Source organism: Grammomys surdaster, unplaced genomic scaffold (assembly GCF_004785775.1).
Source record: "Grammomys surdaster isolate TR1022 unplaced genomic scaffold, NIH_TR_1.0 126176, whole genome shotgun sequence".
Classification (NCBI taxonomy): Eukaryota; Metazoa; Chordata; class Mammalia; order Rodentia; family Muridae; genus Grammomys; species Grammomys surdaster.
Genome location: NW_021620983.1, coordinates 2403071 through 2415055, shown reverse-complemented (window position 1 = coordinate 2415055; position 11985 = coordinate 2403071). Strand labels below are relative to the sequence as shown.

The 11985-nt window shown below is 47.4% G+C and overlaps 1 protein-coding gene across 2 annotated transcripts; it reads right to left on the bottom strand.

Annotated features, from left to right (window-relative positions):
* Positions 1-256: 256 nt before the first annotated feature.
* On the bottom strand, positions 257-9304 carry Mansc4 (MANSC domain containing 4). Of its 2 annotated transcripts, XM_028757629.1 has the most exons (4): positions 9147-9304; positions 8832-8968; positions 4094-4228; positions 257-959 (listed from the first exon to the last, which is right to left on the bottom strand). In XM_028757629.1, the coding sequence occupies exons 1-4, from the start codon at positions 9188-9190 to the stop codon at positions 298-300; spliced, it is 978 nt and encodes a 325-aa protein (XP_028613462.1). In that variant the 5' UTR covers positions 9191-9304; the 3' UTR covers positions 257-297. The 2 variants fall into 2 exon arrangements, with proteins under 2 accessions (XP_028613462.1, XP_028613461.1); XM_028757628.1 differs by lacking the exon at positions 9147-9304 and having other exon boundaries at positions 8832-9060.
* Between the last annotated feature and the right edge of the window lie 2681 nt (positions 9305-11985).

Below are 11985 nucleotides of genomic sequence, written 5' to 3'. Positions count from 1 at the left end.
GGCCACATGTAGCTGGGGCTGGCCTGGAACTCACTCTGTAACTGAGACTGACCTTGAACATCTGATCCTCCTGCCTCCTCCTTCAGAGTGCTGGGATCAAAGGTGCTATCACTTGTAACTCAGGACCCGCTCCCACTCCTCTCAGTTCAGGAAATGGAAATCATCAGGAAAGTAGACAGTTTTACCAAGCCTTTCCCTTTGGGTAGAAATTGGTATCCTAGGATATCTTTTTTTTTTTTAATTTTACTTCTTTTATAAAATGTTCTTTCTCACAGAAAGCCATAGGAACCCCAGCCTTTAGGAACGTTCCTTCAGTGTGTTACGCTTGCACTCAGATCCTGACCCTTGTCCCACGTGAGACCAGCCCTGCTGCCTCCCACAGCATCTGGACGCCCCGAGGACCACACGGCAGCAGAGGCTGACGATGGCAGCACCCAGGGTCACACAAGCCAGCCAGGCCCCTGCAGATGCTGGCGCTCCATCCCGTGGCTCTTCGTTCTCAGATGTGTGGTTTCCACTGTGGGACCCCTTTGTTTTATTCACTGATGGTTTGCTAATGTTGAGTCGGGATTGGCTGGGCACCTGGGAAACTCTTGTGTCTGTGGGTCCAAAGAAAGGAGAAATAGTCTTCTTGTCTGCACTGTGGATGAAGTCTGTGATTGGTGACATGGTGTTGACCTTGGTAGCAGTGGACACATTCGCAGAAGTGAATCTTATCCCCTTATCCGTGGTTGACTTCCTGGAATAACGGATGCCTGTGTTTGCACCTAAATCCTGATGTGTGGTTGACGCTGCCTCTGTGGATGCCACCGTGCGGCTCATCACATCTGGGTCTACTCCTTCACTGTCTACATTCATAGCTTTTAGAATCCGCAGTCTATCCCACCATTCGGACGAGGAGCGGGTGTTCGGGTAGGTGGGAGATGAATGCTCAAAAACCAGCAAGTCTGGGTCTATGCCTGAAAGATAAATGAGGTCTTCTATCTTTAAAGAGTAACAGTTTATTTGAGAATTTCAAATGTATACAATGTATTACATTGAGTTTCTTTGTGATGGCCTTAGGCACAGCCTGGAGGCTGCCGGGTTTGTCTCTGGAGTCTGAGCTGAGCCAGATTCCAGTTCCAGCTGCACAGGCTCCTGAGCTTCAGAGCAGCCTGAGTGTGTGTTTATCCCAATGACACTCTCTGCTGTGGACAAATATGGCTGTACAGAGAAGAGGGCTTTGTGTATGAAGAAAGCTTTGTGCCAGAGTTCCCATGCTGCCGGCAGCCGTGGGGAATACCACACACCACTTAATAAGCTGGAGAAACAGCCAGGGAAAGGGAACAAAGCCAGCAACCACACCCTGTTTTTGCTTTGTCTTCTCCTTGTACACTCAAAGGCTGCATAGTTCTCAGTACTCCCCACCAGGAGTGCTGTCTGCCTGTGTCCCCAGTACTCCTTGCCAGGAGTGCTGTCTGCCTGTGTCCCCAGTACTCCCCGCCAGGAGTGCTGTCTGCCTGTGTCCCCAGGACTCCCCACCAGGAGTGCTGTCTGCCTGTGTCCCCAGTACTCCCCACCAGGAGTGCTGTCTGCCTGTGTCCCCAGGACTCCCCACCAGGAGTGCTGTCTGCCTGTGTCCCCAGGACTCCCCATTAGGGATGTCTGCCTGTGTCCCCAGTACTATCCACCAGGAGTGCTGTCTGCCTGTGTCCCCAGTGTTCCCCACCAGATCCCTTCCCTTCCCCACTTTGGCCTCTGTGACAATGCTTCATCCCTCATCATTTTGCAAAGCTTAAGCTTCTGAGGTAATGACTTCTGAATTCCTGGTCACATGTGCCACATCTGGTACTGTGGGACCTTCTTCTTGAGTCTCCCTGGCAGTCAACTCTGACTGCTTGCCTCTTCTTTATCCTTGGCTTTTTTTGCCGCGGCCATCTGTCCATCTGTTCTAGTTTCTGTTGTCAATTTGACATAAAGTAGAGATACTTGAGAAGAGGGACCCTCCACTGAGGAATTAGCTTCCACCAAGTTAGCATGTGGGCGTGTCTGTGGTACTGTTTGATTGATGGTTAATGGGGGAGGGATTAGCACACTGGGCTTGAGTTATAGAAAGCTGGCTGAGCTCAAGCCTGGGAACAAGCCAAGTGCTCCTGCCTCAAGTTCCTGCCCTGGTTTCCCTCCGTGATGGGTTGTGAACTGGGAGTCCTAAGTGTGTAAGATGAAATAGCCCCACGCATGCACACACCCGTTAGTTACCTTCCTATTGCTATGATAAAAACACCATTGCCAAAAGTGACTTACAGAAGGAGTTTATTTTGGCTTGTGGTTCCAGAAGTAAGAGTACAGAGTACATACATCAAGGCTGGCATGGTGGTCAGAGCAGAAAACTGAGAGCTCACATCTTCAGATGTAAGCAGGAAGCTTACAGGAAGTAAGGCAAGGCTTTAAAATCTCAACACCTCCCAGTGATGTGCTTTCTCTAGCAAGGCTGTACCTTGTAAGCTTTCCCAAAGAGCCAGCTGGGGATTAAGCCACCAAATACCCAAACCTATGGGGGACATTTATCACTCTGCTCCACAAGCTGCTTTTGGTGTGATGCTAATCACTGCAACAGAAAGCAAACTAGAACACCATCTTTGGTCTTCAGTTATATTCTCTCTTCACCGCCCTTCTCAAATTCCACAGCTGCCCCTTACCATATTAATAGCACTGAAGTGCCTGTGACCTGTGCCTTCCTCTTCTTGGGCACTGAACTGTTCCAGTGCTCTCTCACACGCTTCTGCCTGCACACCCCAGGCATCATCTCTGAAGGTGGCCAAACGCCAACCTTGGCCTCTTGCCTCCTCCTGCCCCCACCACCCATTCTGGGCTAGGAGAAGCAGGGAGTGACTCTTCCCTCATTTCCTTCCTTTAAAAGGTAACTAAGGGACGAAGATGTGGGTCAGCGCAGATCCCCGGGACTGATCCCCAATACCAGAGACTCCTAATGAATCTTTCCAAGGTTCAGCAGCAAATTCCTTCATGACAACTAGCATTACCTTGTCAGTTCCAACGCTTCCCTGACTAGATGTCTCTCCTGTATCCTGAATACTAACCCATCTAGAGTAATTCAATCATGTATGTCCCTCTAATTACAGTGTTTTCTATCCTTTTGCTGATTCCTTATCTCTTTTTGTTATTGTTGAACAAGGCCTCACTATGTAGCACAGGCTGGCGTTGAATTAGTGATACTGCTGTCTTGGTCTGTAGCCAGAGTGCTAGGCCACAGGTGTACTACCATGCCCTGCTCTCTCTGTTTCTGAAAATGTCAACCTGAAGATGTCACTCTGCCCTCTTGGAGCTGTGTTTCCACCTTGGCTCCTAATGTCCCTAGTCATGTGGCTAGGTTAGTTTTCCCACTGTCTTGATGGTATGGTTCAGGGCTCCTTGCCTGCCTCTGCCTGGTCTCTTGCTTTCCACAGTCTCCTCTTCTTACGGGCTTTGTGCTGAGGCAGTATCATGTGACCATGTGTATGTGCACATGCATGTGACTACCTGTGTGTGTCTCTGAGTATGTGCATGTGTGTGTGAACACACGGATATGCACAGGAGCATGTGTGGAGGTGAGAAAATAACCTAGAGGGTTGTTCCTCAGAGCCATCCATCTCTTTTGAGACAGGGTCTTTCTTGATGCATTGACCATCCAGGGACCTGTAAGATGCTGATATCTATCTGGGGTGCTTCCTGATCCCTTACTTCCAACACTGTAGGACCCTACTGTAGTATCCATAACCCTCATGTGGTTCATAAGTGTTCTCTCTGTTTCTGAGTGACACTCCCACACTCCCAGCTACTGTAGTAAAATGCCTACTTTAGCTTTTGCTGAGTTCTCAATATAGTCCAACCACAGGGCTTACGCTCTTGTTCAGCTGTGCATGGTCTGTCATCTGGAATGAATGCTGATGAATGTGCCAAGCAAGGTCCTGATGGAGAAACCATCTCCAGACAGAGGTTTCTGGAGAACAACAGTCTGGGGACTTAAACCTGGGCATTCCAGCCAGAGTTTGAAGCTGTAAGCCCTTCTAGAGAAGTAGCAGTTGCTTCCCTAAGCCCCATTAGACGGAGTCTTTACCTGCTGTTATGTTGTACAGTATGGCACTGGTCCCGGGCTCCAGGATGCAGCTCTCCAGGGTTGGGCAGTGCACATGGAGGCAGTTGACATTGTCGTGGATGGGATCATGGAAGAAGACAGCCACATTACAGGAAACTGAAAAGGCAAGGGAGTCTGCTTAGGATCCTGGCTCCCATCAGTTGTGTATTTGTGTATGAGTACGAGAGAGAGAGAGAGAGAGAGAGAGAGAGAGAGAGAGAGAGAGAGAGGGAGAGAATGTGTGTATGTGTGTGTGTCACTACACAGCCCAAGTGGGCCTTAAATTTGTACTAGTCCTGACCAGCCTCCTAATGCTAGGATCACAGGGACATAGCCACCAAGCCTGGCTTTGCTACCAGTCAGATGAGCTCTGAGTAACTTCTATTTCTTTCTGGAACATTGAATGAATCTTGTGTTGTGGTTAGATATTTTTCAGAACATTATAAACTATTAAAACTATATAATACATCTATTTGAAAGAAAATATTATTCTAAATACTCTAATATATTCCTTTCCACAGAGGACACTTGGAATTTTTATTTGCTTTTAGTTCTTGGGAGACAGGGGTCTCCCTAAGTAGCTCTAACTGGCCTGGAACTTGTTATATAGATCAGTCTGGGCTCGGGCCTTGCAGCAATTCTCCTGCCTGAGTGCTGGGACTATAAGTGTGAGCAACCATAACCAGCCTTAGATTGATGAACTGATTATATATTTAGAGGCAGTATCTAACTGTGTATCCTGGTTGGCCAGAAACTCACTGTATAGACCAGGCTGGCCTTGAACTCACAGATCTGCTTCCCTCTGCCTGCTAGGATTAAAGGCACACACCCTCATATCCCACAGAATCATTATATTTTAGTCTTAGTAATTTTTGTGTGTGAAAAACATCAGTTGTCTACACAAAGCTCTGGAAAGTACCTGTCTGGTTTCCAGGTACAACATGGTCCCTGGGGCCCCTAGAGGAAGGAGGAATATAGACAAGAGAAAGAGAGGGGACAGCTAGAAGATCACATGACACCCAAGGGTGTGGATCTGGGTGCAAATGTGTTGCCAGAAGCCTAATCAGTGTTTCTTAAATACACAAGGATGCTGGCTTCAGTCGGCAGGGCGTATCTGCATATCACATATTCATGCTGGCTTCTCTTTTCCAGAACTGCTGCTTAAAACATACTGGTTGTTTCTGGAAACACAGAGTCAGAATTGCTGGGTGCAAAATTTTGTGTATTCTCCCTAATGTGAGCACAGTGAGAGTTCATTCCCATTGCAGACCAGCCAGGACCATGTGATGTGTCAGCTGGCTCAGAAGTATCACACTCTTTAATAAAACAGGATTACAGAGATACAGTGTCCCACCTGAAGCATGCCAGGGCTGGGCTGGGGGGTACGTGGAGGTCAGGGGGGGTGCTGTGCTGGGTGGGGAGGTCAGGAAGGGCACTGTGCTATGGGATTCGGGGGTGGAGGTCAGGGAAGGCACTGTACTGTGGTGGTGGGGGTCATGGAGGTCAGAGAGGACACTGTGCTGTGGAGCCCTGCTCTGCCCCTCAGGAGGGTTAGCCATGGAGAGCCACAGCTCCAGTCTTACTTCTGGGATGCTCTAGGATTTCTGTGGCATTTCTTATTTTTTTTCCAGAAGAGAAATACTAAGACAAAATTAGTTACCAATACATTGGGTTGTAAAACTCCTGGGGATGGTCCTGGGAAGTTGTTAAGGGAAAGGAACTGAAAAAGTTATTTAATATTTAGATTTATGATAGGAAAGTCATTGGTATAGCCTAAACTGGCCTTGAACTCAGACTTACTATGCATCACAGAGTAACCACGGCACTCATGGCAATCACTCAGCCTCAGCCTCCCAAGTTCTGGGATTACAGGCCTCAGCCACCACACCCATGCCTATAGAGACTGATTTTTTATTGGAATAATTCTGTTTATGAAAGAATTATTTTGATTATTTTTAATTATCTGTATTCGTATATCTACGAGAGGGGAGGCATGTGACATCAGTGCATCCTGTGGAGAACAGAGGCGTCGGGTCCTTGGAACTGGAGTTACAGGTGTGAGCCACTCAATGTGGGGGCTGGGACCTGAACCCAGATCCTCTGCAAAAGTCATAGGAGCTCTTAACCACTAAGCAATCTCTCTAGCCTTTTAACGTGTTTTCTATGGAGCTAGGAACGTGGTGCCCACCCTTAATCTCAGCTTTCCAGAGGCTGAAGGGATGGATCAGGATTCTTCAAGAAAGAAAGAGTGTGAGAGTGAGGGAGGAAAGGAAGGAAGGAAGGAAGGAAGGAAGGAAGGAAGGAAGGAAGAAAAGAAGGAATGGACCTTATATTTCATGTGTGTATTTCAATGTTCCAGCCCAGTGCAGAAGTGTGACAGGCCTTCCTGTCCTGCCTTCCAGGCTGCAGAGGCTCTGGGCTGGCAGAGTGTCCTGGATGACTGCCCTGGACTGCTTTTCTATTTAATGTTGCGTGTGTGGTGTGTATGTGAGTGTGATAGATATATGTGAGTATGAATGTGTCAGAGGACAGCCTTGTTTGAGGCACAGTCTCTTTGCTTTCTGGCTGCTGCATACCTTAGGCTAGCTGGCCTGCGAGCTTTCAAGGATGCCCCTGCCTCTGCTTTCCATCTCCCTTTAGGGCCACTGGGGATTATAGATGCTCAAATTCCTGTGCCCAGTTTTAAGTGGGCTCTGGGGATTCAAACTTGGGACCTCACACTTGTCTGGCAAGTACTTTAGCCTCTAAGGCATCTCCTCAGCCCTGTTTTGTTTTCATTTCAGCAAGATCTCATGTATCCCAGGCTGGCCTCTAACTCATTACGTAGCTGAGGATAACCTTGAACTTCTGATCTCCCTGCTTTCACCCCTAAGTGTTGAGATTACAGATGTGGGCCACCACTCTGGGTTTATGTGCTGGAGGCCTCCAGCATGCTAGGCAGGCACCCGACAGACTTAACTGAAACCCCAGCCCATGACCCGGCTCTGAAGAGGTTCTTCTTTATCAAATCATCTGTTCTTTGTACCTCATTAACTTTGAAGGTCATGGCTTGTGACAAGTCTTGCAAACCATGATCCCTGAAAATCTGGCTGTTCTCCTATATGCTCTAAATTTTATTCAGAAATTTGCATATGTAATTAGGTAAGCAATGTCTTTAATGAATAATCAGTATAAATTATGGTTTAAAGACAGTGAGACCTCGGTGAGGATGGCTTTAACAATACATTGTATTGCTCTTGTGTCTTTCTAGGTAGCTTTAAAAGAATTGAAAATATCTTCAAGCAGTTTTGACCTTGATGACATTCACACCCAAATCCCATTTATAGGGAAACTTGAAGATAGCATATCCACACTCTAGCTTCCTGTCCAGTGTGTCCCATTCTTTATAAGCTATGAGACACATCTTATAAAATAGGCATGACACTGAAGCCACCAAAAGTTATTTTAAGAAGAAATTATTATTTTTTTATTTTACTTATATGAGTATACTGTAGCTGTCTTCAGACACACAAGAAGAGGGCATCGGATCTCATTACAGATGGTTGTGAGCCACCATATGGTTGCTGGGAATTGAACTCAGGACCACTGGAAGAACAGCCAGTGTTCTAACCACTGAACCATCTCTCCAGCCCAGAAGAAATTATTAAACATGATGGTGCTTGCCTATGACCCCAGCACTTGGGATTCGGGGATGGAGGACCAGGAATTCAAGGCCGATCTCTACTGAAAAGTGAGATCAAACTGGGCTACATGTAAGTACATCTCAAACAAACAGAGGTACCTCATGAACTCACGGCTATATAAGACCAGTACAGGATCAAGCCAGTCAGCTTTCCCGCAGGAGTTGGAAGGAGATTGTGAGCCCTTACTCCTAACTGAAGAGCTGTTGACAGTTGGTGGCTTCATGGGAGGGGGAGTCAGGGTTGGTTTGGTTGGTTTTTCTTCTCCTTCTTTTTTTTTCTCCTCTTTAGGGGAACAATCCTTGGTCATGCCCAGAAGAATCTGGGCAAAACAAACTGGACTCCGCGGGTAATTTTTTAAAAGGAGAATATAAAGTGAGTGGCAGTGAGGGATCTGGAAAGGTTAGAGGTTAGAGGGTAGATTGTGGGTGAACGTAGTCAAAACATTGAGATTCTCAGACTTAACAGAAAGCATCTTAAAAGAACTGAGGGAAAAAAAGTAAATAATGACAGTTTAAAAGTTACCGTGAATCCTGGTTGTTTGTGTTTGTTCTTTTGTTGTTGAGACATAGTCTCAGCCCAGGCTGGTCTCAGCTCACAATGTAGCTGAGGCTTGCCTTGAACTCTTGATTCCTCCATCCCCCAACCCCTTTCAGTTCCTAATGCTGGGATTACACCCGTGAGCCACAGCACCTGGTTTATTGAAAACATTTGGATTATAAAAAATAAAATCAAGTTAGTTAACCCTGAAAGCTATATGTCCATTTAGCACTTTGTTAAAGAATGCAGGATACCATGGGTTCTACAGTGTCATGAAGATCTCGTTCAAAATCACCTGCTCTGACGCTGCCCACCCTGGGTCCTTCTGCTCCTCCCCCTCTACCTGGGCCTCGCCCTCTGATCCTGGAGTACTCCCTGGTCCTCCCCCTCTGGGCCTCGTGCTCTGGGTTTTGGGGTCCTCCCTCGTTCCATCCCACCCCTATGCCCTTGGCCTCGTTAGGTGACACTACCCAGGTGGGCTCTGCCAGCCCTGCGCTCACCATCCTTCCGGAGGCAGCAGCTCCGGCTGCACTTCTGCCCCGTGTTCTCCGAGTAGTACTTGAGGAACTGGGCGCCCAGCCTCTGAGACTCCTCCAGGTCCAAGAGCAGCCCCGGGAAGCGGCGGATCCAGCAATCTCTGTAGAATACAGTGGGTGAGCAGAGCCCGTGCACTGTGCTAGCCAGCCCCAGCAGCAGCAGCAGCAGCAGCAGCAGCCCCGCCGCCCGCATCTCTCGGTGCTGAAGGGAGGCAGCTGGGGCTGACCATGGGCTTCTAGGGTTGCAAGGGGCGTCCTTCTGCAGAGGCTTCTAGGCACCTTTTTTGTTCCTCCCCAGTTGGGCCCCGGGAGAGCGCTGGCATTGTTGCCTTGTCTCTGAACCCTGTCCAACAAGTTTTGGTGTTCTGACCCGTCCTTTCTTGAAGACAGGGATGCTCCTCTCAGCTTTTCTTCTTTCTCTAGGAGTGAAGAGTCACAGACACCTTTTCCTAGGCAGGCATAAAGGCCAGGAGAAACCCTAGCCCCTGAGTCCTGCTAAGAAAAAACAATTACCTAGTCTCTTGACATCAGATTAAGGGAGGCTCTGTTTTCAGAAGCAGAGGTGTTCACTATAGGCTTAAAAGCTGGTGACGGCTGCATTCCCCCCCCCCCACCCCCAAGTTTTGCTGTTCAGGCTCCAGAGAAAACTGGTTCATGTACTTGTTTGACTTTTTATTATTAAAAAAAAAACTTGAAAGGAAAAAATAGAAAAAGAAATATATTTAAAATGTTTAATTTTGCAATAAGTGGAAACCGATTGTATACTTATTCTGGCTACTCCTTAGGGCCAGTAGTTTTCTTGTAAGCCTAAAAGAAACTAAGGATTCAACCCACGGACCCCAATTTATTGTGCTCATAATGAAGGGGAAAGACGACGGCCTTTAAAGGGCATATGGCTCTATCCGCAGTAACCTCATGTAAAATAAGAGACTAGAGCTGACTCCATGTACCTGCCTCCCTGCTGAATATCATGCGCATGCGCAGGTCACACCGTGGTGCCCATGTGGTGGGCAGAAACAACTTGACAGAGTTGGGTTCTCCTACTACCACTTTGTCCTGAGGTCCTCAGCAAGCACTTTATGCAGCCATCCCACCAGCCGGACAGCTGGACCTTACCTCTCTTTTCTCTAGACAGGGTTTCTCTGTGTAGCCCTGGCTGGCCCCGAACTCAGATCAGCCTGCCTCTGACTCCTGGATGTTGTGACTAAAGGTGTGGGCCGCCACCACCCAGCTGTTAGTTATTTCTAATGGGATCCTTTCTGTTTTCGGTGCTGTCGTGGAGACTGAGGACCTTGTGTGTGCTGGAGAAATGTTCTACCACTGAGCTGGATTTCAGCCCTAGGATGTTCTAGACAGAGTTTAAAAATGAGATGTGGATTTAGGCAAAAGCCTGACACACCCAACAACCTAATCCAGTAGGTCTGCTGTGGAGATGAGGTTTTATCTTTATAGATGTCCCTAAAAATTTTGGGAACACTGGCCTTGAGAGACATAGATACTTTCTTCACTTTTTACCCCATGCTTTTGAGACATTGTCTCACAGTGTAGGTGTGGCTAGCCTGGGACTTGTTACTGTAGACCAGACTGACTTTAAACTGCCTCTGCCAATTAATTCCTCCTCCAAACACTTCCCAGTGAATATCCCCTTCCTACTACAGGCCCTCTGTTGGTTGGTTTTTTTTGTTTGTCCTTTTGTTTTGTTGTTGTTATTGTTGCTGTTGTTTGTAACCCTGCTGGAATGTTGACCGTTCTTCTTGTTGGTTATCTAGTATAGACCATAGTTCTGTGAGCTCACGAGTGTGATAGCCTCGTCATGTACAGAAAGAGACACATTCCACGGCAGTCCTCCCTACCCTCCCTTCCATGTTGTTCCCTGAGCTTGCCGGGCCGGTTGCTATAGAAGTTCGGTTAGGGCTGAACACCCAGCCACTTGTTCTTTAGCACTTTGACAAGCTGTCTGCCCACTGCAGACAGAGACTTCTTGGGCCAAGGCCGATCAAGAGCAGCACTGATCTGTGGATATGAACACAAGTATTCAGATGGTAACTTGACAACATATTCATTTAGCAGAACAACGGTAATGAGCTCCTCTAGGGCTGTGACCTCCCAGGCTGTGACAGTTTGAGCACAGATTGTCAGTGGTTAATAAGCAATGACAGCTCCATCCACTCAATATGGTGACGTTTAACAACGTGTTCATGAAGCCTTGAAACTATAGTTTAACTACTTTGTAACGAAGGAGTTTATATGTATTTGTCTTTATGGAACACTTTCTAGAACACTGTGTGGTTTACTAAAATTATTAAATCTTTTAAGGTGCCCCATTATATTGTCAGGGGTCAAAACCTTGCAGGACCTGTGCCCAGTATTGTCAGGTAACACTTCAGATTCCAGTCCAGCTGACCTCACTGTGGTAATATGACCACAGTTGAATTGCCTCTCTAATGAGAATCATTCTCAAAGGTTGGCTTTCTGGTTTGTTTTAAAAGGCAAGAGAATACCAGTTGAAGGCGTATCTATGGTCTGGAAACAAAAGCCTCCATTGGTAAAGATTCTAAAGAGCCAGAGACTAAGAGCCTGTTCTTCTGGTGACTCACTGAATCCTGCCTTGTTACTGATGGAGGCACAGACAGATCCAGGTCCAGCCTCTTTGAAGTCAGCCCTCCCAGAAGCCCCCAGCCTAATGTCTAATGGTAGTTGTGGCACTTTGCCTTGCTGTAGAATCTACTAAATCCTTGGCCCCTCACCTGAAACCCTCCTCATACCCCAAACACTGAGAGTGACAGATGGGGAACAGAAGCCTTCCAGGAATGATTCCAGGCCTGTCAATCACAGGTCAGTGTCCCAAGTTTCTCAGAGTATCCAAGAAAGTAACAAAGTATAGCAAACCCCAGGTCTGTGTGTTGTGTCTCTTTCCCGTAGGAAGTCCGGATCCTGCTAGAATGTTTGATGTACTTCGTAGTACCTTATTCTTGCGTTTATTCTGCAGAATATAATGTCGACAGCCCCCTCTCTGTGAAGCACGATGACGGATACAGTATTGCTGGGGAATTCACGCCAGGGGAGTGGACACTATCTCTTCACTATAGCCTTTGGGATCCAGTCTTCCAACCAAGTG

Excerpts from the sequence above, each read along its gene's own strand:
- Mansc4 (XM_028757628.1), bottom strand. The coding sequence starts at position 9,060 with ATGCGGGCGGCGGGGCTGCTGCTGCTGCTGCTGCTGCTGCTGGGGCTG. Across the intron at positions 4,229-8,831 it reads CTGCTGCCTCCGGAAGGATG|TTTCCTGTAATGTGGCTGTC; the intron begins GTGAGCGCAGGG and ends TTGCCTTTTCAG. Across the intron at positions 960-4,093 it reads ACTGTACAACATAACAGCAG|GCATAGACCCAGACTTGCTG; the intron begins GTAAAGACTCCG and ends TTTATCTTTCAG.